This window comes from Petromyzon marinus, chromosome 61 (genome assembly GCF_048934315.1).
Source record: "Petromyzon marinus isolate PM22_M1 ecotype Great Lakes invasive population chromosome 61, UKy_Petmar_22M1.pri1.0, whole genome shotgun sequence".
NCBI lineage: Eukaryota > Metazoa > Chordata > Hyperoartia > Petromyzontiformes > Petromyzontidae > Petromyzon > Petromyzon marinus.
This window is the reverse complement of record NC_133727.1, coordinates 402,811-427,235: the sequence shown is the minus strand read 5'-3', so window position 1 is coordinate 427,235 and position 24,425 is coordinate 402,811. Positions and strand designations below refer to the sequence as shown.

General features: G+C 51.2%; 3 protein-coding genes across 3 annotated transcripts in view; 2 read left to right on the top strand and 1 right to left on the bottom strand.

Annotated features, from left to right (window-relative positions):
* The first annotated feature begins 261 nt into the window (after positions 1–261).
* Positions 262–16,112, top strand: FANCB (FA complementation group B). The gene is made up of 12 exons (XM_032977108.2): positions 262–707; positions 5,416–6,538; positions 7,011–7,163; positions 7,288–7,386; positions 9,020–9,148; positions 9,744–9,812; positions 10,379–10,479; positions 10,999–11,229; positions 11,436–11,731; positions 13,123–13,423; positions 14,033–14,223; positions 14,682–16,112. The coding sequence occupies exons 2-12, from the start codon at positions 5,417–5,419 to the stop codon at positions 14,909–14,911; spliced, it is 2,922 nt and encodes a 973-aa protein (XP_032832999.1). The 5' UTR covers positions 262–707; position 5,416; the 3' UTR covers positions 14,912–16,112.
* Positions 8,406–24,283, bottom strand: LOC142906033 (uncharacterized). The gene is made up of 2 exons (XM_076053406.1): positions 23,363–24,283; positions 8,406–23,301 (listed from the first exon to the last, which is right to left on the bottom strand). The coding sequence occupies exons 1-2, from the start codon at positions 24,281–24,283 to the stop codon at positions 22,981–22,983; spliced, it is 1,242 nt and encodes a 413-aa protein (XP_075909521.1). The 3' UTR covers positions 8,406–22,980.
* Positions 24,236–24,425, top strand: part of LOC116955733 (uncharacterized) — a 52,894-nt gene continuing 52,704 nt past the window's right edge. Inside the window, exon 1 of the mRNA XM_032977002.2 lies at positions 24,236–24,329. The gene's annotated coding sequence lies outside the window, so the exon portion shown is untranslated. The remainder of the gene's footprint in view (positions 24,330–24,425) is intronic.

Here is a 24,425-nt window from a genome sequence, read left to right as displayed (position 1 = left end):
ACTCACCCCCCTTGCCCCCCCCCACCCCCCTTGCCCCCCCCACCCCCCTTGTGCCCCCCTTGCGCCCCCCCACTCACCCCCCTTGCCCCCCCCCACTCACCCCCCTTGCCCCCCCCACTCACCCCCCTTGCCCCCCCCACTCACCCCCCTTGCCCCCCCCCCACTCACCCCCCTTGCCCCCCCCACTCACCCCCCTTGTGCCCCCCCACTCCCCTTGCCCCCCCCACCCACCCCCTTGCCCACCCCACCCACCCCCTTGCCCACCCACGTGACCCTTGCACGGGGGAAAAGGCGGGAAATGCGCGGTCCTCGGCACGTAAACATTCGCGTTGTTTTACATTAAGCCCCAGATTTGTCGTAGTGTTGTTAAAGTTATCGACACATAAGCCAAAAGATGCGTGCTTAATAAATTAACTTTTACGTTGAGTTATTTTTTTTGTTTACGTGAGGTAACGCCTTATTATACAAGTACTGTACAGCGATGGTCAGCCAGGCTGACCATCGCTGTACAGTACCCCCCCCCGCGGGATGAGGGCCCATCAAGCCCCCGCTAACTCACGATTCTGCGATGTAACAACAATCTCTCACGATTCTGCGATGTAACAACAATCCACCCAGCAGCAGCAGCTGCATACACCATGAGCTGATCCTCATCATCGCTCCGTCTCCACGGGGCTCGCTCCCTCGGCCGCGTTCCTCGGCGTGAAGTGAGGGCGCGAGGAGACTTGAAAAGTCCCCTCACCACCACATCACTACCACCTCACTACCATATCACTACCACATCACCACCATCACTACCACATCACCACCATCACTACTACATCACCATCACTACCACATCACCATCACTACATCACTACCACATCACCACCATCACTACTACATCACCATCACTACCACATCACTACCACCTCACCACCATCACTACCACCTCACCACCACATCACTACCACCTCACCACCACTACATCACTACCACATCACCACTACATCACCATCACTACCACATCACCACTACCACCTCACCACCATCACTACCACATCACCACCATCACTACCACATCACCACCATCACTACCACATCACCACCATCACTACTACATCACCACCATCACTACATCACTACCACCTCACCACCATCACTACCACATCACCACTATCACTACCACCTCACCATCACTACTACATCACCATCACTACCACATCACCACCATCACTACCACATCACCGTCACTACCACATCACCGTCACTGCCACATCACCACCATCACTACCACCTCACCATCACTACATCACTACCACATCACCACCATCACTACTACATCACCATCACTACCACATCACTACCACCTCACCACCATCACTACCACATCACTACCACCTCACTACCACATCACTACCACCTCACCACCGTCACTACCACATCACTACCACCTCACTACCATATCACTACCACATCACCAGCATCACTACCACATCACCACCATCACTACTACATCACCATCACTACCACCTCACCACCATCACTACATCACTACCACCTCACCACCATCACTACCACATCACCACCATCACTACCACATCACCACCATCATTACATCACTACCACCTCACCACCATCACTACCACATCACCACCATCACTACCACCTCACCATCACTACTACATCACCATCACTACCACATCACCACCATCACTACCACATCACCGTCACTACCACATCACCGTCACTACCACATCACCACCATCACTACCACCTCACCATCACTACCACATCACCACCATCACTACCACATCACCACCATCACTACTACATCACCACCATCACTACCACCTCACCACCATCACTACCACCTCACCACCACTACATCACTACCACATCACCACTACATCACTACCACATCACCACTACCACCTCACCACCATCACTACCACATCACCACCATCACTACCACATCACCACCATCACTACCACATCACCACCATCACTACTACATCACCACCATCACTACCACGTCACCACCATCACTACCACCTCACCACCATCACTACCACATCACCACCATCACTACATCACTACCACGTCACCACCATCACTACCACATCACCACCATCACTACCACATCACCACCATCACTACTACATCACCATCACTACCACCTCACCACCATCACTACCACATCACCACCATCACTACATCACTACCACCTCACCACCATCACTAACACATCACCACCATCACTACCACATCACCATCACTACTACATCACCATCACTACCACATCACCACCATCACTACCACATCACCACCATCACTACTACATCACCACCATCACTACCACCTCACCACCATCACTACCACCTCACCACCACTACATCACTACCACATCACCACTACATCACCATCACTACCACATCACCACTACCACCTCACCACCATCACTACCACATCACCACCATCACTACCACATCACCACCATCACTACCACATCACCACCATCACTACTACATCACCACCATCACTACCACGTCACCACCATCACTACCACCTCACCACCATCACTACCACATCACCACCATCACTACATCACTACCACGTCACCACCATCACTACCACATCACCACCATCACTACCACATCACCACCATCACTACTACATCACCACCATCACTACCACATCACCACCATCACTACATCACTACCACCTCACCACCATCACTACCACATCACCACTATCACTACCACCTCACCATCACTACTACATCACCATCACTACCACATCACCACCATCACTACCACATCACCGTCACTACCACATCACCGTCACTGCCACATCACCACCGTCACTACCACATCACCACCATCACTACCACATCACCATCACTACATCACTACCACATCACCACCATCACTACTACATCACCATCACTACCACATCACTACCACCTCACCACCATCACTACCACATCACTACCACCTCACTACCACATCACTACCACCTCACCACCGTCACTACCACATCACTACCACCTCACTACCACATCACCACCATCACTACCACATCACCACCATCACTACTACATCACCATCACTACCACCTCACCACCATCACTACATCACTACCACCTCACCACCATCACTACCACATCACCACCATCACACCACATCACCACCATCACTACATCACTACCACCTCACCACCATCACTACCACATCACCACCATCACTACCACCTCACCATCACTACTACATCACCATCACTACCACATCACCACCATCACTACCACATCACCGTCACTACCACATCACCGTCACTACCACATCACCACCATCACTACCACCTCACCATCACTACCACATCACCACCATCACTACCACATCACCACCATCACTACTACATCACCACCATCACTACCACCTCACCACCATCACTATCACCTCACCACCACTACATCACTACCACATCACCACTACATCACCATCACTACCACATCACCACTACCACCTCACCACCATCACTACCACATCACCACCATCACTACCACATCACCACCATCACTACCACATCACCACCATCACTACTACATCACCACCATCACTACCACGTCACCACCATCACTACCACCTCACCACCATCACTACCACATCACCACCATCACTACATCACTACCACAGCACCGTCATTACCACCTCACCACCATCACTACCACATCACCACCATAACTACTACATCACCATCACTACCACCTCACCACCATCACTACCACATCACCACCATCACTACATCACTACCACCTCACCACCATCACTACCACCTCACCATCACTACCACATCACCACCGTATCAATACCACTTCAGCACCGCTACCACCTCACCATCACTGTTACCACCACTTCCCCATCGCTACCACCTCACCACCACCACATCATCACTACCACCTCCCCATCACCTCCATCTGCAAACAAATACAGTCCAAAGATACTTCGCATAGCCTTAGTAGACTGTAGGGGCAAGTGCTGTTAGCGAACAGCACTTATGAAGGCCGGAACGGCACACGAGGGGGTGGGTGGCCAGCACCACGTCTGAACTTTGTCTCCCCAGTGGCGATGTTTACACACCGCACCGGGTACTCATTTGAGGCTGAATCGACCTAGGGGAGGACCTGGACCGGTTCAGATAATCGTCGCCGGAGTTGGCCATGAGCGAGAATCGAACTCGGCTCGCTGGGTTTATAGCGCAGCGCGCTAACCGCTACACGACCATCACCATTGTGATTTTAAACTTTCTTGGCTGCAGGAATTCATATTATTGGTTCTTTCGGTAAAGTCACGTCGTTAGAAAATAAAAATACATTTAAAATACATTTCAATAAAAATATATTGTATTTTTATTTTCTATCTACGTGACTTTATCGAAAGAACCAAGAATATACCATCACCATTCTCACCATCACCATTCTCACCATCACCATTCTCACCAACTCACGCCATTCGCAACCAAGTGACGGTGACGTTCCCACGGCGCCCGTGCCAGGCTAGGTGCACTTTGAGGCCACGTGAAGTGTCGAAGCCTCGCTGGCAGGAGGAGGTCACGGGACAGTCCCAGCAGGTGCCATGCCTTGGCTGACTGAGATGACTGCCCGATGCACCACCAGCTGTGCCAGGCTAGGTGCAGGAGGTCACGGGACAGAGCCAGCAGGTGCCATGGCTTGGCTGACTGAGATGACTGCCCGATGCACCACCAGCTGTGCCCTCCTACTGTGCCAGGCTAGGTGCAGGAGGTCACGGGACAGACCCAGCAGGTGCCATGGGTTGGCTGACTGAGATGACTGGCAGATGCACTACCAGCTGTGCCCCCTACTGTGCCAATTTGCTGTGCTTTAGCCACCCGGTGCTCCGCTCGTTGTGAGCGTCGCTCCTCCGCCCTCTGTTGTTGTTGGAGGGCGAGTGCCTCCAACTGCCCAGTATCAGCGTCCTTGTAGAGCAGGGGCGGGGAACCTTTTTTCTGCCAAGGGCTATTCGGATATTTATAACATTCACGGGCCATACAAAATTATCAACTTAAAAATTAACCTGTTATATTTGGTCAAACATTTAATCAACTCACCCCTAATGTGATGGCTAAACCTGCTTCTCTTTGGTGAGGCATGTGATGTTAGCTGGTATTGATGATATTGCAACTCGCAATTGCTTTTCCAGGTTTGCTCCTAGATTGAATTTCGAGTCCCGCCTGCGGTTGCCTTGGCAGGGCCAGACCAAATGATTTCGCGGGCTTTATACGGCCGGCGGGCCGGACGTTCTCCACCCCTGTTCTAGAGTCTCCACAGAGGCTGTTCTTGACCATTCTCACCACCACCATTCTACCACTTTAATGCTTCCCCCATCTTTTCCTTTTTCTACCCCCCACCCCACAAAGCATGAGCATCGGAGATTCAGCCACCAGCGCTGCGGGGCCATTCCTACTGCCGCACGGAAATTTCGTGGTGTTGTTCACAACAGCCACAACAGCCACCGAACAGGGAGAGCGACTATCCCTCACGGTTCAAGCAGCCAAGTTCGACCCAGGGACCCATGTCTTCAAATGGAGCTCAGCTGGGCCTCGCTGGGTGGCCCCAAGCCGGACTCAAACCCTAGAAGTGTTGTTCTGTGGCCGCTCGCCAGTTCGCGGGGCGGTGCGATCGTGCGTGCTGCTGCATGTGCAGCAGCTCCCAGTCGTCACCGACGACGATGTTGACGATGTTGATGAGGTGGACAATGCTGAAAGGAGAATGGGGATTAGGAGGAGGTGTCGGTCCTACGTGGTGCTGTCACTCGAGACCGGGAGATGCAGCCCACACCCTGACCACTTTGAGACGAGGTTGGAGTTTGATTCGCCGTCGGGGCCACGTGGTGCCGACGTGGCGTTGGTGAGCGGCTCTACGGTTGTGTGGTGGCGTGATGGGCAAATCTACGTGGCCACTGCCACCAGCAGCACCAGCAGTGCCACCAGCAGCAGCAACAATGTGATTGTGCAGACATTTGAGCTGCTGTCAGCGATGGATGTGTTTTGGGTTGGCGAGTTTTATGGGGAGCTCACAGCTCTGGGTCGTACGTCAAGCAGCAGCAGCATCATCAGCAGCAATGACTGGGTCTTGTCAGCAGAGTGGATCTCTGTGCCTCTGCAGAAGACCTCTTCACTGCCACTATCACTACCACCATCGGTACCGCCATCTTTGCCTGTGCCCCACGAATACGCAGGCGTCACTCGCTGCCTGTGGACGTCTGACCGCCAGGAAGGGTTGGCAGTGGTGGCCGCGATGGGTGATGATGTTGATGCTCGTGATTGTGATGATTTGGTGGTGGTGGTGGTGGTGATAGCCACCAGCGCGGGACAGCTGCTGGAGTTTGCCAGCGGTGGCAAAGCGCCGCGCATGTGTGCCTTGCCGTTCGGCGATGCGAGAGAGATTTTTGAGATGCAGAGCGGCTGGTGTGGAGATGGAGTGCTGCTCGTGCAGTCGGAGGGCGGGAGCATGTGCGCCGTTTGGCGGGAGACGTTTCAGGTGAGGGGCGGGCGGAGGTGGCCGGGTTGCTCTGGGGGTGGGGTTCATGATGGCCGTGTCGGAGACACTACCGAGCAGCCATGAGAATCTGGATTTGAATCCGAGAAAATTAAATCAGGTTATCAGGTATAGCTAGTTGGTGTTCTCAGACTGCGCACTAATTACTGCATAAAAAAAACGTGACTTTATGTCTGGTTATGCAGTTTATTTGGCTAAATTCCAGCTCTGTGAAATAGATATATCAGCCCTCTACTGACAGCTTAGCCCCGCAGAAGCCTATAACACCTGTCAGTTTAGATGAAGGTTGCCCATCCAAAGGTTGTCCAGGCTCAAGCCTACTTGGCTTTCTAGATCCGCCAAGATCGGACGTATTCAAGGTGATTTTCTCAACGACCGACGAATCTCTATGACTGCATTAACATTGATTTTACTCAACACCGCAATCCTGTGTCCAACCCTAACCTGAGAGCAGGTGGCTGCTTGCTGGGAGGGCGTGAGGGCCGTGCTCGTGGGAGACTTTGCTTGCACAGGGTGCGACCAGGCCATGCTGCTGCACGGCGATTCCGCACCGAGAAATCCACTCCAGGAATTCACCATCACCGACTTGGGCCCCGTCGCTTACACGGTACGACCGGCGCGTGCACGGTCGTGCCTGCAAGTTGTGCTAGGTGGGCAAAACGAAAAACGGTTGCCCCTTCGTGGGCCATAAGAAAGAAGATGACGACGACGAATGTTCTCTCTGTTGGCAGAGTGTGGAGAGCGTGGAGGATATGAAGGAGGAGGCGATGGAGGAGTCCTCGTTGGAGAAGTGTGAGCAAATGGTGCAAGTCCTGGAGACAAGACTACAGGTGGCGCTCGCCGATCAATCCGCATTCTTAATTACCCTGCACATAATTATAAACGTTGAAATGGTGATGATAATATCGTATACAGTAGAATCCCTCTTAACGACAGTGATTGGTTCAACGAAACCGGTTGTTAGGCGAATATAGGAAATGCACGTTAAAGGCTTTTTCACCAAGAAATACGTATTATAATTAAACAATGGATATTAATACGTAAAAATACCAACAACATTATAAACGCTTAATATTAAATAAACACGGTTCATAAATGCATTCATTAATATTTACTGTACCTACAACAGCCCTTCGTTTATAGGGGAATGGTCAGTAAGCAAATACATTGGGCTATATGGAGGCACTACACTACTATACACTACACTATACACTACTATACACTACACTACTATACACTACACGACCATACACTATACACTACGCTATACACTACACTATACACTACACTACTATACACTACACTATACACTACTATACACTACACTATACACTACTATACACTACACACTACAATACACTACACTATACACTACACTACTATACACTACACGACACACTACACTATACACTACACTATGCACTGCTATACACTACACTATACACTACTATACACTACACTATACACTACTATACACTACACAACACACTACAATACACTACACTATACACTACACTATACACTACTACACTACTATACACTACACGACACACTACACTACTATACACTACACTACTATACACTACACGACACACTACAATACACTACACTATACACTACACATTGGGCTCTATGGAGGCCCGTCGTTAAGAGGGGTTCTACTGTACATCTCTTTGACAGTCCACTGCTGGATGAAGGCCTCAACGGTTGGACATTCGTGGAGGCTTGTTTGACCATGCTTCACAGTGGCGAGTGTGGGTTATTTTGCACATGAAGTAGAGCAAAGCAGAAATATTGTGCATTCGCAAAGCGAAACGCAGTTGCAAAGTTAAGGAAACCGACCATCGTGATGTTTGCCATTTCGTGACCTTTAATATCATGTCGTGAAGAATTGACATCGCGGCAACCCTCGGGGAAACAAAAATAAGCTGACAGCACGCCTCCTTCACATGTCTGTCCCTCCACCCACTGAAAGAATGCAGGCTTTTTTTTTTTTACAAATCTTATCCACCACATGGCTGTTTTTGGAGTAAAAAAAAACATTTCAGCAGCATTGGTTTAATACGAGCAAAACTCAGGACAGATCTGGAAGTTCTCCAGCATTGGTTTAATCAGGTTTGCCTGACTTTTGATGAGACACTGAATGTCGAAACTGGCCCAGAGTTTTGATTGTATTAAACCAATGCAAGTGGAAACGAATAACTCCCAGAAGGCCATGTGGCCAATGAGATGTGTAAAAAAATACAAATACAAAGACTGACCCGTGCCGTGAATCTGACAATCTTGCCGGGTGGTGGAGTGGCACACGACAATAACTTTGGTATGAAGCCACTACCACGTGGCCCAACCCAATCACCAACATGGTTCGAGTGTTGCCTGCTTACACGTTACTTGTTTTCCTCTCCGTCGACGCTCGTGGCTATCTGGCGGGCTAACTCTTGTGCGCGTTTGCTGTCCACGCAGGCCGGGCTGTCCGAGCTGCGGGAACTACAGCTGCTGTCGCAGGAGAAGCAGCGCGTTATCGAACGGGCAGCCGGCGCCGTCGCCGCCATTCCGGACGGCGCTCCCACGCCAAGCCTCGCCGCGGCGCCGGTGAGAGGGGGTTCACTCGCTCGCGGGAAAATTAACGTTTCTGTAAGAAGTGGCCCCGGTGGCTTAGGGGGTTCAAGTACGTGTATATGTTGAACGTCTTTCGCACCGTACGTAGCCAACCGCGTTAATCTGGCAACACGCTGATGGCCTTGTTGTCAGAGACACTTGGCCAGCTTCACTGAGAACCTGAGTCCAAGTCCTGGAGATTGCTGTCGCTCCAGTGTTTTCTCTCTGGGGGTTCATAATGGCCATGTCAGAGACACTGAGCCCGTACTCCACCGCTGATATTCTCCGTCTCAGTTGGTTCCCAACGGCTATGTTCGAGACACTCAGCTGGCACCACTAAGAACCCAGATTCACGTTTCAACTCCTCGAGCTGGATTCATAATGGGCTTGTTAGAGACAGAGCCGGTACTGCTGAGATCCTGGGTTCGAGGTTCAAGCCCTGGGTCTGGGTGTCTTTCTCCCTCTCAGGGGGTTGGTAATGGCTGTGTAGCTGTTAAACACATTTGGTTACTGAGATTTAGTCACTGGGTGATCCCAATGAACTCTGCCGGGTTTTGTAAAAACAGGACATGATTGTGTTTCTTTGCAGTCAGGGTTGGTGTCGATGTTTGACGATGAAGTGGGGAACGAAGACCGTGTCCTTGAAGATGTTTTCCAAGTAACACCCGATAACTACAACACCCAGCAGCCCTACCACTACACCGCCTGACACTACCACTACACCACCCTGCATTACCACCACAACACCCGACACTACCGCTGCAACACCCAGCATTACCACTAAAACACCCAGAACTACCACCACCACCCGGCACTACCACCACAACACCCGGCACTGCCGCTACACCCTGATCTACAGCCTCCTAGCAATGTTACAACAACAGCCTGCACTAGAATACCCATAATGCCCCTTAGCGAATGGGACGGGTACGATCATCACACGATGCATATCTCAGCGTCGCCGTTGCCACGGCGAGCCCCTACGTCTCCCCGCTAAGACGCTGAGATCATCTGCAATCTTCCCAGAGGGCAAGCTTTGGTGGTCCCAGACATTTCAAGCTTTTTAAATAGGGGGCTCTACATTCATGATAAGAATACAAATATTTAACGTAATTTATCTGGTAAATATCTAATAAACGCCAATTTTTGAGGTCTCATTGGGGTTCCACCGCTGACAAGAAGAACACCGTTGTGCTGCTCTCTGTGTGTGTTTGGCTGTTGCAGGAGCCGGCTGTTACTCTGACCGTCCGAGTGAAACAAATCTGGCAGCGCGTGATTGATGATTCCTGGGTCATCGGCATTGACGTGGAGTGGACGAATGAACGGTGGGTCCCCGCTTGCTGCGCTGCGCAAGGTCGCTGCACTGTTAACGCACATCCAGAAGCTGCGTTGACGCTTCTGTACGGTGACGAGGCCTTGAGGAGGTCACGTGGACGAGCAGTCGTGCGTTCGGCGCTTCTTGCAGAGGTTCACGGTTCGAATCCAACGGCCGCCCTGAGTAATGCTATGGCTGTATTGACCAAAACAAAACAAAATTGACCACGCCTTTAAAAAGAGTGGGTCATTATTGTGTTCTGGTGTCATGCTCAAACTTTGCTACATTTTCTAAAATCCTGCAAATTACTCAATTGGGATCTCACAAATAAGCAGGCATTGGTTTCGACATTACTGGTAGACCTCATAGCCTGAGAAGTGAATGGTACCGGTTTGTAGCTTCTGTGGTTTCCTACCCGAGCGATCCAGATGGACTGAACAACAACAACAACAACGACGATGATTGCGACGTCGCTGCAAACAGTAAAGATGTTTCCCAACCCTGCCGCACCCACCCTGCCTCGCTCCAGCCGCCCCCGTCACCTCCGGCTGCTCCTCCTCGATGAATCCTCCTCTCCGCGCTCTCCTCGCTGCATCCTCTCCTCGCGTTGTCTCCCCCTGCATCCTCCTGACGACGCCGCCGTCGTCACACCGTTACTCCAACCCCCGTCTTCCGGGGCCCCTGGTCTCCGCTCACCGCCAGCTAAAAGGAGACAGGTCCCCGACTCTCGGGGAATCCGGGACGAAGCCACGTTTGACCGGTATAGTTGGTGCTCCGTATGAGAATTTTGAGATTTTTGAGTTAATTATTGCTATAGTTTTTACACTGCATGAGTAAAATGTACGTTAACCAGGAATGATTAAAGTAAATCACAAAGCTGATGGGCCATGTATTAACTACAGTCTTTCTCACTTTCACCCTGGACTAAATTGATTGCATCTGCTCCACGTTCCACCGTCTCATTAGCGGTAGCGGCTTTGGCGGCTCTGTCGTGGCTGTGACTCCACTCCCCGTGTTCACGGGCGTCGGTGAGCGAGGAGGAGGAGAAGAAGTTGCCGGTCGCTTGTTGCTGCTGGCGCTCGATGCCGATGGAGGAGGAGGTGGCGACGACGACGATGATGGCCGGAACGGCGCGATACGGGAGTCGGTCGGGGGAGACGCCACCAAGGCCTGGACGTGCGGCGCCGTGACCCTTGGTGCTCGCGACGTCTCCGACGGGAAGTTCGCCCCGCGGCTCTTTGAGCAAGAGGACTTGACGCAAGGTGACCATTTGATTATATTATTATGATGACGCTTGTTTACCCAGGAAAGTCTTGCTGAATCTCAAGACGTTTTCTGAAGGGTCCTGGCAAGTTTTTGCAGTAGGTGGCAATGCTGCTACATGTCATCCCCATTGAGTAATTTGCAGGTAAATTTTCGGCATTGGGCAATGCCAGTTAGTTACATTTGATGTTTTTTTTTTTAAAGAAAACCCGGGAACCCAGATGGAACCCAAGCAGAACAGGGCAGGAACAAACATACTCCTGCATGTGGGTTTAACAGCCTTCATCTTCCATCCAGCGGTGTTACAGAGGCCGCTGGGTCTGTGTAAACTTCAGCAATATTCCACTGTTGGTCATCATCATCAATGTCCCATCTGTGCTGATGTTTCCACGTCATTCCTCTCCACTCTTAAGTGCCTCCTCTGATCCATCAGTCCATCCTCTGCTGCCTTCCGCTTGCATCGTTGCCATTGCGATTTCGGGATTGCTGTTTGGTGCCATGCTGCCCACGGGACCGTAGCAGTGTGCGTTCCTCAATTCTCTCTTGTATTGTTACATGACCCATTGACAGCCTTGACCTACAAAGCTGTCATTGGGTTAGCCCCACATTACTTACAGGAACTGATCCACTTATATACACCACCAATGAGGTCCTTGAGATCGTAACATCTCCTTCTTCGTATTCTGAGGTCAAGGCTCCGTTCCTGGGGTGTTCGGGCTTTTTGCCAGTGCAGCGCCAAGACTATGGAGCACGTTTGCCTCTGACAATAAGAATATTTAGAGCTTTTTAAATCTGCCCTGAAAACTCACCTCTTTAAAATGGCCTTTTCCCTATAGTTTTGGTCGTTTTCCGCTGGCTCTTGTCTTATTTCCTGCTTTTCATACACGACACATTGGGATCGTGGGATGAAATGTGGCTTACAAATGTAATTATTATTATTTTGTTCGTTCCATCTATAACGGGCTGGTCTAACCACGCACAAAGGTGTGCGGCATTGTGTATAAAAAAAAGAAGCTCTTGGCCTTGTCCAGACCACAGCTCAAAGAACTATATGTGTGGCCGTGTTTTACACCACTGACTCGCAGAGTTGAGAACTCGTGGGCATTCTAAATGGCAGCAGTGAAACAAAGGCACGACTGCAATGACGTCCTCCTAACGTTTTTATTCATGCAGAGTTCAGGGGACTGCAGCATTTCGATACTCTTGCCTTCTCTTGATCACCAGTTCTGAAGAACTTTCAAGAGTCGTTCTGAGCCACGAGTGAAGCTCCATTCCTACCTCAAAATAAGCGAGGGGACAAGGTTCGTGATTTTCTCTATGATCATGGCGCTGATTTGGCCATGAAATAAAAGTTGACGCTCGCAATCCCACTTGATTGTGTCCCGTTCAGATGAGGCCGCGCACGACGTTCAGGCCCTGTCGGCCGCCCGGCCGTGGGGCTCCCTGTTCCTGCACTCTCGCGACGTCGCTCTCGGCGGCGCCCTCTCCTCCCTCGTCTCCACGCTCGGCCGCGCCATTCCTGCCACACCTACGTCTGTTTCCGCGGCGTCGGCAGCAGCAGCAGCTTCCGCATCATCGTCTCGGCCCACGCTCATTCTGATTTCTCAGCGGCGCCACGGGCCGCTCAGAGACACGGCTGTGCAGTGGACCCAGAAGGGACCCTTCGATGCTCGTTTAGAGTTCATTGCTCGGTGAGCTGTCTCCAGGTGCCACGGTGGTGTGATGCTAACAACCTCGCTTGGTATACAGGAGTTATGGGTTTGATCCCGACCATGACACACATATTCTTGGTTCTTTCGGTAAAGGTACGTAGAAGGGAAACCCTGACTCCTGCTGTATATTTGGAGTTTGCATGTCTCTCCCTGTGGTCAACGGGATTTTTCTTCGGTTTTCCTTCCATATTTAGAATCAACATCACGCGTTTAGAGTATTTGGCTACTGGTATAAATTTCCACGTCATAAGCCACTTCATTGAGCGATCATTTTTGGCCAGGTCGCTTCTGAAAATGAGCTGTATAGCTCAGTGTCATGCCAATAGAGTAATTTGCAGGTAATTTTTCAGCATTGGGATGTTGACCAATACCAGTAAAAAAAAAATATTTTTTTAGCAATGAGAGCAAACCGTAGAAAACCTGTAGAACAGAAAGGCACCCAAGTCCGCAATCGAACCCAGGCCCTTGTTTCTGTGGGGCACGAGTGTGGACACTGCACCACTGCCACCCGGCCCCCCTGAACCTCAACCTTCACACCCCTCACCACTTCCCTCTGTCGCCCCCATCTCTCCATCTCCGTATCGTCAGCTCGTCCGCGTCTCTGTGCGCGTTGATGGCTGCGGTGAGGTCTTCGCTGCCATGCGGAGCCAACCTCTCGTCTCCAGATCCGTCCCCGGATCTCAGCCTCTTGCTCTCGCGCTGCCTCGACATGGAAATCACCGCCTCCCTGTCTCACGGACGTCTCGTTCTGGGCCCCTGCCTCCCGCCAGAACCACGAGGTGATACAAACAAGCCCCCTAGGCCAGTCCATTAAGGGAGCCTCTCGCTTGTGCTCTCACCCGTGTGCTTGGAGACGTAAAACTCCTTACAAATACGCCAATGTGTTGTGCCCCTGCAGCTCTCCGTTGCCTGCTAATTCGATAAACGCATTGCATAACCAATGCGTGTGCATGATTTTTTCTTAACTCGTTTTTACGTCTCGTTTGTTTTGTCCCATCGTCTCGTTTTTATACTTTTTCTCATCACGTCCGTCTCGTTCGTATTCTCCAGTTCCACATTGTCTGTTGCGTCTTGTCTGTACCATCTCATTTGTTTGCTCTCTCTTATCCCATTCAGCCCAAAGGTAACAATCGCTCGTAATGCTCGTGTAACCCGGATGACTTTGTGAACAATCCACTCCGGACTCATCCCACCGCGTCTGGTGTCTTGCGTCATATTTGAACCCCGTCTTTCGCAGGCGGGGCCGGCGGCGGCGATGTCGCACGTGATCTGGAGTCCGAGCGGGGGGCATTCGCCCGGGAGACGGAGCGACGTCGGGGCGCCGCGGCCCGGGGCGCCGCGGAGGAATCGGCCGAGCGGCTGAGACTCGGCAGGAAGAAGGTGGCGATGGCGCACGCGGCAACGGACGCCGTCGCCACACGGCTCGCGGCCGCGATCGTACGCGGCGCTGCACGCTGGCAGTGTTGATACGGGTAGGAGGACACGAGGGAGTGGGACACGAGGGGGTGGGACACGAGGGGGTGAGACACAAGCGTGGGGCGCGAGGGAGCGGGGCGAGAGGGGATTGTATTCAATGGGTGGTACACGAGGCAGAGCAAATATTTTACGCTTGCAATGTTGAGATGAGTTCCAATCCAGGTTTCAGCTGCCTGTGATTAAACTGGGTTCTCATGTGCAGTGAGTTGATCGTCATAGCTGGTGAGTGCTCAATAAACCCCATGGTATTAAATGTGTTTCTTTAAGAACTTTGGCTGTATTCCAGCTCTGGAAAATAAACATTTCAGTTTGACTGCCGTGCGAGAAACACCGTGGGTGGGGAAATTCTGGCATCCACCGCGTGGACCAATGGTCACTTGAAGGAATTTTGGAGGTAGTTCTGTGATATCCGGTTCCGTAGGCCGTTCTCTGCTCTGCAGGGGTTCTGAATGACGTGGCGCCGATAGCACAAATCGCAATGAATTTGGTGGGGGAAGAGACAAAAAAATCTGAGTGTAACTGGGTGAGGGGCGTTGCTCCTGTCCATTCATGGCCATGAGTGTTTGATGGAAATTCCACATTCCTATGACAGGGGTAATTATAATACAGTAGACTCTCGATTATCCGAATGCGGTTTATCTGATTTGCGAATTAACCGCGTACCTGAGATTTTGACAAAAATTTATAACACATGGATGTACCCTTAGGCCCAAATTAATCATCTAAAAAGAGTTATACATTGTTATTATTTGGAAATCTTTATTACAAGTCACGTGCTTCAACCGAACAAATACGTTGCTCCTGCTAATCCGAAATCCACGTGATCACCTCCACAGTAGTTGCATATCTTTACAACAGTTTGATTTTGCTGATTGGCTTGGCTCTGCTATCATCCACTCAGTGGGCCTAGTGTTCTGCGTGGGAGCAGGAAAGTGTTATCACTGAACATGCTCATCGTTCGGTCGATCGTTTGCATTCGTTTTAAATCGAAAGAGTATTGTCTTAACTTTACCCACATTCGTGGTTTTTCGCATCGAGATCCGCGGAAAATGTTTCAATTTTTGGATTATCAGCGATTTTGAATTATGCGCGGGCCGTCCTGCCCGTCATTAGCATGGATAATCTAGAGTATACTGTATGTTATATAAGTGCCTCTGTATATTTGTGATGTGAAATAAATAACCCCTCTGTGTGTGATTGTACATCGTTTGTGTTTGTACGACTCGGGGATGTGATGCATGGGGCATTGTATTCATCACATTTGTACATTTTCATAGCAGCGGGGGAAGCAATATGTACATTTCTTGTGTTCACTGGACTTGTGATACAGTAGATAATCGATTACCTGGTGGCTTCTGGGGAGGAGAGGGGGCACCGGGTTTAAAAAAAACGGCGGATAATCACGACGTTATCTGTTTAACACGTCGTCGGCTTTCACGACCAATATCATCCATAATAGAGGTTTTTGGGTTAGATTGTGTAAAAATATAAATGTGTCGTTAAAACCCGCCACTACCCGACACAGCCAACTAGTAAGGGTTGTCACGTAAACAGAACGTGGCCAATTCGTCACTAGTACAGCACACCGGTGTGTTGGAGAGCCAAGCCACAACCTTTACAAACTGAGTATGACGTTTCGCCAGTAATTACAATTGATGAAGCTAACACCAAACTGAAACCTTTAACAAGGAATCATGTCTGCAGTAACCACAATACTTGGGATCAGAATGCAAACAAAAACACTGATAATATGATGCATTATCTTTGAAACTGAAAGACAATGCATCATTATCAGTGTGTTTTTTGTTTGCATTCTGATCACAAGTATTGTGGTTAATGCAGACATGATTCCTTGTAAAAGGTTTCAGTTTGGTGTTTTAACATCTCAACACCTGTTTTGTTGCCAGAAAAAAGGGGAAAACCTATTCTCATACTCGGATAATTGATGATCAACTGGAAATGTAATGACATCGCATGTGCAGGGATTGATTATTAGCATTTCATCCATATATGTATGCCATCTACCTTTGGGCTCACACCCAGACCCAGGGCCTGAGCCCAGAATCTCAGCGGTGCTCCACAAGTGATTTTGACATAGCCATTATGAAACACCTCCATGTGAGAGAGACCCAGACCCTGGGGCTTGAGCTCAAGATCTCATTGTGAACCCTCAGAGAGGAAGAGACACTCGGAGCAAGGGCTGTGACACAGAATCTCAGCGGCGCTGGCTCAGCATCTCCGACTCAGTTCTACGCTGCCGCTTTTCTGTGCCTCTCACAACCTCGCACCTTCACACGCCTGTGGTCCAATGCTTTGGAGGTAAGGGTTGGTGGATCACATGTAAATTTGTGAGACTCCCAAACCTGCTTGGCCTTTGAAGTCACAGAGGTTGAGGTGCAGGACGTCGCCGTGATGTTTCTGTTGAGTTTTGAGTGTTAGCCCCAAATGTTCGCATTACCATGTTTGGTTTACCCTGGACAGCCTCATTGAGTCTCAAGACGATTCTTCAGGATGGTCCTGCCAAATTGTTTTAGTAGGGGTGTGCAGTGTTGATTTGCGTAATCAAGAATGAAGTAAAATTTCAGTTATTTTTTTGTTAGCACTAAGATGTAGTTTGGCCAAAACCAGTTACATTGTATGAGGGTTTTTTTTTGCTATGGGAAGAAAGCAGAGAAACCTTTGCAGAAGGGGGGAGAACATACAAACTCAACAGACAGGCACCCAGCACCAACTCTTCTCTCTTCCTCCGTGGCCTCCTCTGTGGGCTCCTTCGCTTTACGGGATGAACAAAATAAGTGAATTTTCGATTTAAAGCTTTCGTGACTGCAAGGATTCATCTTCTTTGGTTCTTTCGGTAAAGTCACGTAGAATGAGAATAAAATAATAAAGTAACAATAAAATTCTCACGACGTTTCGGCCACAACGCAAGCGGCCATCTTCGAATGATCTTAAGATTGTGTGAAATCCCCGTAAAGGCGGTTAAATTTTCGTTGTGGCCGAAACGTCGTGAGAATTTTATTGTGTTATTTTATTATCATTCTACGTGACTTTACCGAAAGAACCAAAGAAGAAAATAAGTGAATTTGTTTTTATTATCATTAATCGTGATTACGAATATATCCACGCGCGCACACATATGCACACACACGTGCACACACGCACACACACGTGCTCACACGGGGAAGTGGCAAAGAGGGCTGTCCCGCCTGTTTGGTTCAGGAAAGGAGTTGTTTCCTGTCCAGCAATTGTTTCACTCCGGGCTTCAAAGGCATAGTGCGACGCCTCTGTGAACCCACCTCGCTTACAGTGTGTGTCTGTGTGTCACTGTGTCAGCGTGTGTCAGTGTGAACCCACCTCGCTTACAGTGTGTGTCTGTGTGTCACTGTGTCAGCGTGTGTCAGTGTGAACCCACCTCGCTTACAGTGTGTGTCTGTGTGTCACTGTGTCAGCGTGTGTCAGTGTGAACCCACCTCGCTTACAGTGTGTGTCTGTGTGTCACTGTGTCAGCGTGTGTCAGTGTGAACCCACCTCGCTTACAGTGTGTGTCTGTGTGTCACTGTGTCAGCGTGTGTCACTGTGAACCCACCTCGCTTACAGTGTGTGTCTGTGTGTCACTGTGTCAGCGTGTGTCAGTGTGAACCCACCTCGCTTACAGTGTGTGTCTGTGTGTCACTGTGTCAGCGTGTGTCAGTGTGAACCCACCTCGCTTACAGTGTGTGTCTGTGTGTCACTGTGTCAGCGTGTGTCAGTGTGAACCCACCTCGCTTACAGTGTGTGTCTGTGTGTCACTGTCGCTGTGTGGGGGGTGGTCGTGTAGCGGTTAGCGCGCTGCGCTACGAACCCAGGGACCCAAGTTCAATTCCCGCTCACGGCCAACACCGGTGACGATTATCTCAACCCTCTCCTGGGCCTCCTCTAGGTTGACTCAGCCTCAAATGAGTATCTGGTGCGGTGTGTAAAACATCGCTACTCGGAAGACAAAGGCGGCCGGGCATGGTGTTGACCACCCACCCCCTCGTGTTCCGTACTGGCCTTCACAGGTGCTCGCTAACAGCACTTGCCCCAACGGTCTGTTAAGGCCATACGGGGGATCTTTGTTTTTGTATCACTGCACCTATCTCGCAGTGTCGGCGTGTGTCAGTGCGTCAGTGTGCACCCACCTCGCTTACATTGTGTCGGTGTGTCACTGCACCTATCTCAAAGTGTGTCGATCAGTCGGTGTCTCACTGCACCGATCTGGCGGTATCTGTGTGTCTTTGTGTGCCAGGACTCTGGGTTGTCCTTGGTGCTTTCAGAGTCCCTGACCCATTGCTCACATTCAGTAAGGAGACTTCATGATAGTGGGTAGGAGCCATTTCCTGTTCACCTTGGAGCGGTAGGGATGTCATCTGGCCCCAACACTATTTGACTTGTTTTTGCCCACCTAGTTTGAGGAGTTTTTCACGGTTATACCAGACAAACATCCATCTGGTACAGATGTATCATTCAGCACTGAGCAACATAGAATTTAGCAAAATTACGTTTAATAAACCGAAATATGTGAAAATTAATTTTTTTGGTGAATGAGCTGGAGCAATTAGATGTGCACTTATGCAGCAGGGAGGTGGCTTGTGGCATTTCAGAACCGTGAGGGATGTCGTGATAGGGTGGGGAGGTCGTCATCCAGCAGTGGATAGACTGGCTCATACAGATACTAATAAGGGTTGTGGGGGTCGCAGCTGCTGAGTAAACGCCCAAAGTGTCGAGTGGCTATCAACAAACAGCACTTTAAAAGTTGTGATGAGTACGAGTTGCATTCTTTTTTTAGATTGAGCGAGGTTATTATTCTTCTCAGCTTGGGAGTAAAATAGACGGTGGGAGGGGATTCCAAAATGGAGCCGTGCGAGAGAAGAGGTAGAAGGTTGTGACCTGCAGTGTGGAGAGTGAGTGGGTTGGTGAGTGAGTTGGTGAGTGGGTTGGTGAGTGGGTTGGTGAGTGGGTTGGTGAGTGGTTGAGTGAGTAGGTGAGTTAGTGTGTTATGACCTGCAGTGTGGAGAGTGAGTGAGTGGGTTGGTGAGTGGGTTGGTGAGTGAGTTGGTGAGTGGGTTGGTGAGTGGTTGAGTGAGTAGGTGAGTGGGTGAGTCGGTGTGATGTGACCTGCAGTGGGGAGAGTGAGTGGGTTGGTGAGTGAGTTGGTGAGTGAGTTGGTGAGTGGGTTGGTGAGTGGTTGAGTGAGTGGGTTGGTGAGTGGGTTGGTGAGTGGTTGAGCGAGTAGGTGAGTTAGTGTGTTATGACCTGCAGTGTGGAGAGTGAGTGAGTGGGTTGGTGAGTGGGTTGGTGGGTGGGTTGGTGAGTGGTTGAGTGAGTAGGTGAGTGGGTGAGTTAGTGTGATGTGACCTGCAGTGTGGAGAGTGAGTGGGTTGGTGAGTGGTTGAGTGGTTGAGTGAGTAGGTGAGTTAGTGTGGTGTGACCTACAGTGTGGAGAGTGAGTGGGTTGGTGAGTGGTTGAGTGAGTAGGTGAGTTAGTGTGGTGTGACCTGCAGTGTGGAGAGTGAATGAGTGGGTTTGTGAGTGGTTAAGTGAGTAGGTGAGTTAGTGTGTTGTGACCTGCAGTGTAGAGAGTTAGTGGGTGGGTTGGTGAGTGGTTGAGTGAGTGGGTGAGTTAGTGTGTTGTGACCTGCAGTGTGGATAGTTAGTGAGTGGGTTGGTGAGTGGTTGACTGAGTGGGTGAGTTAGTGTGGTGTGACCTGCAGTGTGGAGAGTGAGTGGGTTGGTGAGTGAGTTGGTGAGTGAGTTGGTGAGTGGGTTGGTGAGTGGTTGAGTGAGTGGGTTGGTGAGTGGGTTGGTGAGTGGTTGAGTGAGTAGGTGAGTTAGTGTGTTATGACCTGCAGTGTGGAGAGTGAGTGAGTGGGTTGGTGAGTGGGTTGGTGGGTGGGTTGGTGAGTGGTTGAGTGAGTAGGTGAGTGGGTGGGTGAGTTAGTGTGATGTGACCTGCAGTGTGGAGAGTGAGTGGGTTGGTGAGTGGTTGAGTGGTTGAGTGAGTAGGTGAGTTAGTGTGGTGTGACCTACAGTGTGGAGAGTGAGTGGGTTGGTGAGTGGTTGAGTGAGTAGGTGAGTTAGTGTGTTGTGACCTGCAGTGTAGAGAGTTAGTGGGTGGGTTGGTGAGTGGTTGAGTGAGTGGGTGAGTTAGTGTGTTGTGACCTGCAGTGTGGAGAGTGAGTGGGTTGGTGAGTGGTTGACTGAGTGGGTGAGTTAGTGTGTTGTGACCTGCAGTGTGGAGAGTGAGTGGGTTGGTGAGTGGTTGAGTGGTTGAGTGAGAAGGTGAGTTAGTGTGGTGTGACCTACAGTGTGGAGAGTGAGTGGGTTGGTGAGTGGTTGAGTGAGTAGGTGAGTTAGTGTGTTGTGACCTGCAGTGTGGAGAGTGAGTGGGTTGGTGAGTGGTTGAGTGAGTGGGTGAGTTAGTGTGTTGTGACCTGCAGTGTGGAGAGTTAGTGGGTGGGTTGGTGAGTGGTTGAGTGAGTGGGTGAGTTAGTGTGTTGTGACCTGCAGTGTGGAGAGTGAGTGAGTGGGTTGGTGAGTGGTTGAGTGGTTGAGTGAGTGGGTGAGTTAGTGTGTTGTGACCTGCAGTGTGGAGAGTGAGTGAGTGGGTTGGTGAGTGCTTGAGTGAGTGGTTGAGTTAGTGTGTTGTGACCTGCAGTGTGGAGAGTGAGTGAGTGGGTTGGTGAGTGGTTGAGTGAGTAGGTGAGTTAGTGTGTTGTGACCTGCAGTGTGGAGAGTTAGTGGGTGGGTTGGTGAGTGGGTGAGTTAGTGTGTTGTGACCTGCAGTGTGGAGAGTTAGTGGGTGGGTTTGTGAGTGGTTGAGTGGTTGAGTGAGTAGGTGAGTTAGTGTGTTGTGACCTGCAGTGTGGAGAGTGAGTGAGTGGGTTGGTGAGTGGTTGAGTGAGTGGGTGAGTTAGTGTGTTGTGACCTGCAGTGTGGAGAGTGAGTGAGTGGGTTGGTGAGTGGTTGAGTGAGTAGGTGAGTTAGTGTGTTGTGACCTGCAGTGTGGAGAGTGAGTGGGTTGGTGAGTGGTTGAGTGGTTAAGTTAGCAGGTGAGTTAGTGTGATGTAACCTGCAGTGTGATGGTTGGATGAGTGGGTGGTGGGAGAGCGGGTGATTTGGTGTTTTGCTGTGACCTGCAGTGTGATGGTTGGATGAGTGGGTGGGTGAGTGAGTGGGTGAGTTGGTGTGTTGCTGTGACCTGCAGTGAGATGGTTGGATGAGTGGGTGGGTGGGTGAGCGGGTGAGTTGGTGTGTTGCTGTGACCTGCAGTGTGATGGTTGGATGAGTGGGTGGGTGAGTGAGCGGGTGAGTTGGTGTGTTGCTGTGACCTGCAGTGTGATGGTTGGATGAGTGGGTGGGTGAGCGGGTGAGTTGGTGTGTTGCTGTGACCTGCAGTGTGATGGTTGGATGAGTGGGTGGGTGGGTGAGCGGGTGAGTTGATGTATTGCTGTGACCTGCAGTGTGATGGTTGGATGAGTGGGTGGGTGGGTGAGTGAGCGGGTGAGTTGATGTGTTGCTGTGACCTGCAGTGTGATGGTTGGATGAGTGGGTGGGTGAGCGGGTGAGTTGGTGTGTTGCTGTGACCTGCAGTGTGATGGTTGGATGAGTGGGTGGGTGGGTGAGCGGGTGAGTTGGTGTGTTGCAGTGACCTGCAGTGTGATGGTTGGATGAGTGGGTGGGTGAGTGAGCGGGTGAGTTGGTGTATTGCTGTGACCTACAGTGTGATGGTTGGATGAGTGGGTGGGTGGGTGAGCGGGTGAGTTGGTGTGTTGCTGTGACCTGCAGTGTGATGGTTGGATGACTGGGTGGGTTGGTGAGCGGGTGAGTTGGTGTGTTGCTGTGACCTGCAGTGTGATGGTTGGATGAGTGGGTGGGTGGGTGAGCCGGAGAGTTGGTGTGTTGCTGTGACCTGCAGTATGATGGTTGGATAAGTGGGTGGGTGGGTGAGCGGGTGAGTTGGTGTGTTGCAGTGACCTGCAGTGTGATGGTTGGATGAGTGGGTGGGTGAGTGAGCGGGTGAGTTGGTGTATTGCTGTGACCTACAGTGTGATGGTTGGATGAGTGGGTGGGTGGGTGAGCGGGTGAGTTGGTGTGTTGCTGTGACCTGCAGTGTGATGGTTGGATGAGTGGGTGGGTGAGCGGGTGAGTTGGTGTGTTGCTGTGACCTGCAGTGTGATGGTTGGATGAGTGGGTGGGTGGGTGAGCGGGTGAGTTGGTGTGTTGCAGTGACCTGCAGTGTGATGGTTGGGTGAGTGGGTGGGTGAGTGAGCGGGTGAGTTGGTGTATTGCTGTGACCTACAGTGTGATGGTTGGATGAGTGGGTGGGTGGGTGAGCGGGTGAGTTGGTGTGTTGCTGTGACCTGCAGTGTGATGGTTGGATGAGTGGGTGGGTGAGCAAGTGAGTTGGTGTGTTGCTGTGACCTGCAGTGTGATGGTTGGATGAGTGGGTGGGTGGGTGAGCGGGTGAGTTGGTGTGTTGTTGTGACCTGCAGTGTGATGGTTGGATGAGTGGGTGGGTAGGTGAGCGGGTGAGTTGGTGTGTTGCAGTGACCTGCAGTGTGATGGTTGGATTAGTGGGTAGGTGGGTGAGCGGGTGAGTTGGTGTGTCGCTGTGACCTGCAGTGTGATGGTTGGATGAGTGAGTGGGTGAGCGGGTGAGTTGGTGTGTTGCTGTGACCTGCAGTGTGATGGTTGGATGAGTGGGTGGGTGGGTGAGCGGGTGAGTTGGTGTGTTGCTGTGACCTGCAGTGTGATGGTTGGATGAGTGGGTGGGTGGGTGAGCGGGTGAGTTGGTGTATGCTGTGACCTGCAGTGTGATGGTTGGATGAGTGGGTGGGTGGGTCGGTGAGCGGGTGAGTTGGTGTGTTGCTGTGACCTGCAGTGTGATGGTTGGATGAGTGGGTGGGTGGGTGGGTGAGCGGGTGAGTTGGTGTGTTGCTGTGACCTGCAGTGTGATGGTTGGATGAGTGGGTGGGTGGGTGAGCGGGTGAGTTGGTGTGTTGCTGTGACCTGCGGTGTGGATGACGCGGCGCAGTCGATCAGCGAGACTGAGTCCTCAACACGGGACACGATGACAACGTAGTGATGATCGATGACCAATGACGACGACGGTGAACTTGACCAAGCTGCTGACCACGTGTGTTGTCTGGCTGTGTCTCTCTGGGCGCGCAGGGGGATGGCGAGCGACAAACAGTTCTGTCGGGAAGAGAGCTCGGGGGGCGGAGGTCCCAAGTTCCACCCCCGAGTTCCACCCCCGAGTTCCACCCCCAAGTTCCCGAGTTGGGGGCGCCGGGGCAGGATGCGTCGTGGCTGCTCCCCACCCCACCCAGCCAGGCCGCCCATCGCCGGAGAGAGCGAGTGGCGGCGAGTCGGTGCGCAGTGGCTTCATGTAAGTGTCTGTGTGCTTCTGTGTGCGTGCAGGTGGCTTCATGTAAGTGTCTGTGTGCTTCTGTGTGCGTGTAGGTGGCTTCATGTAAGTGTCTGT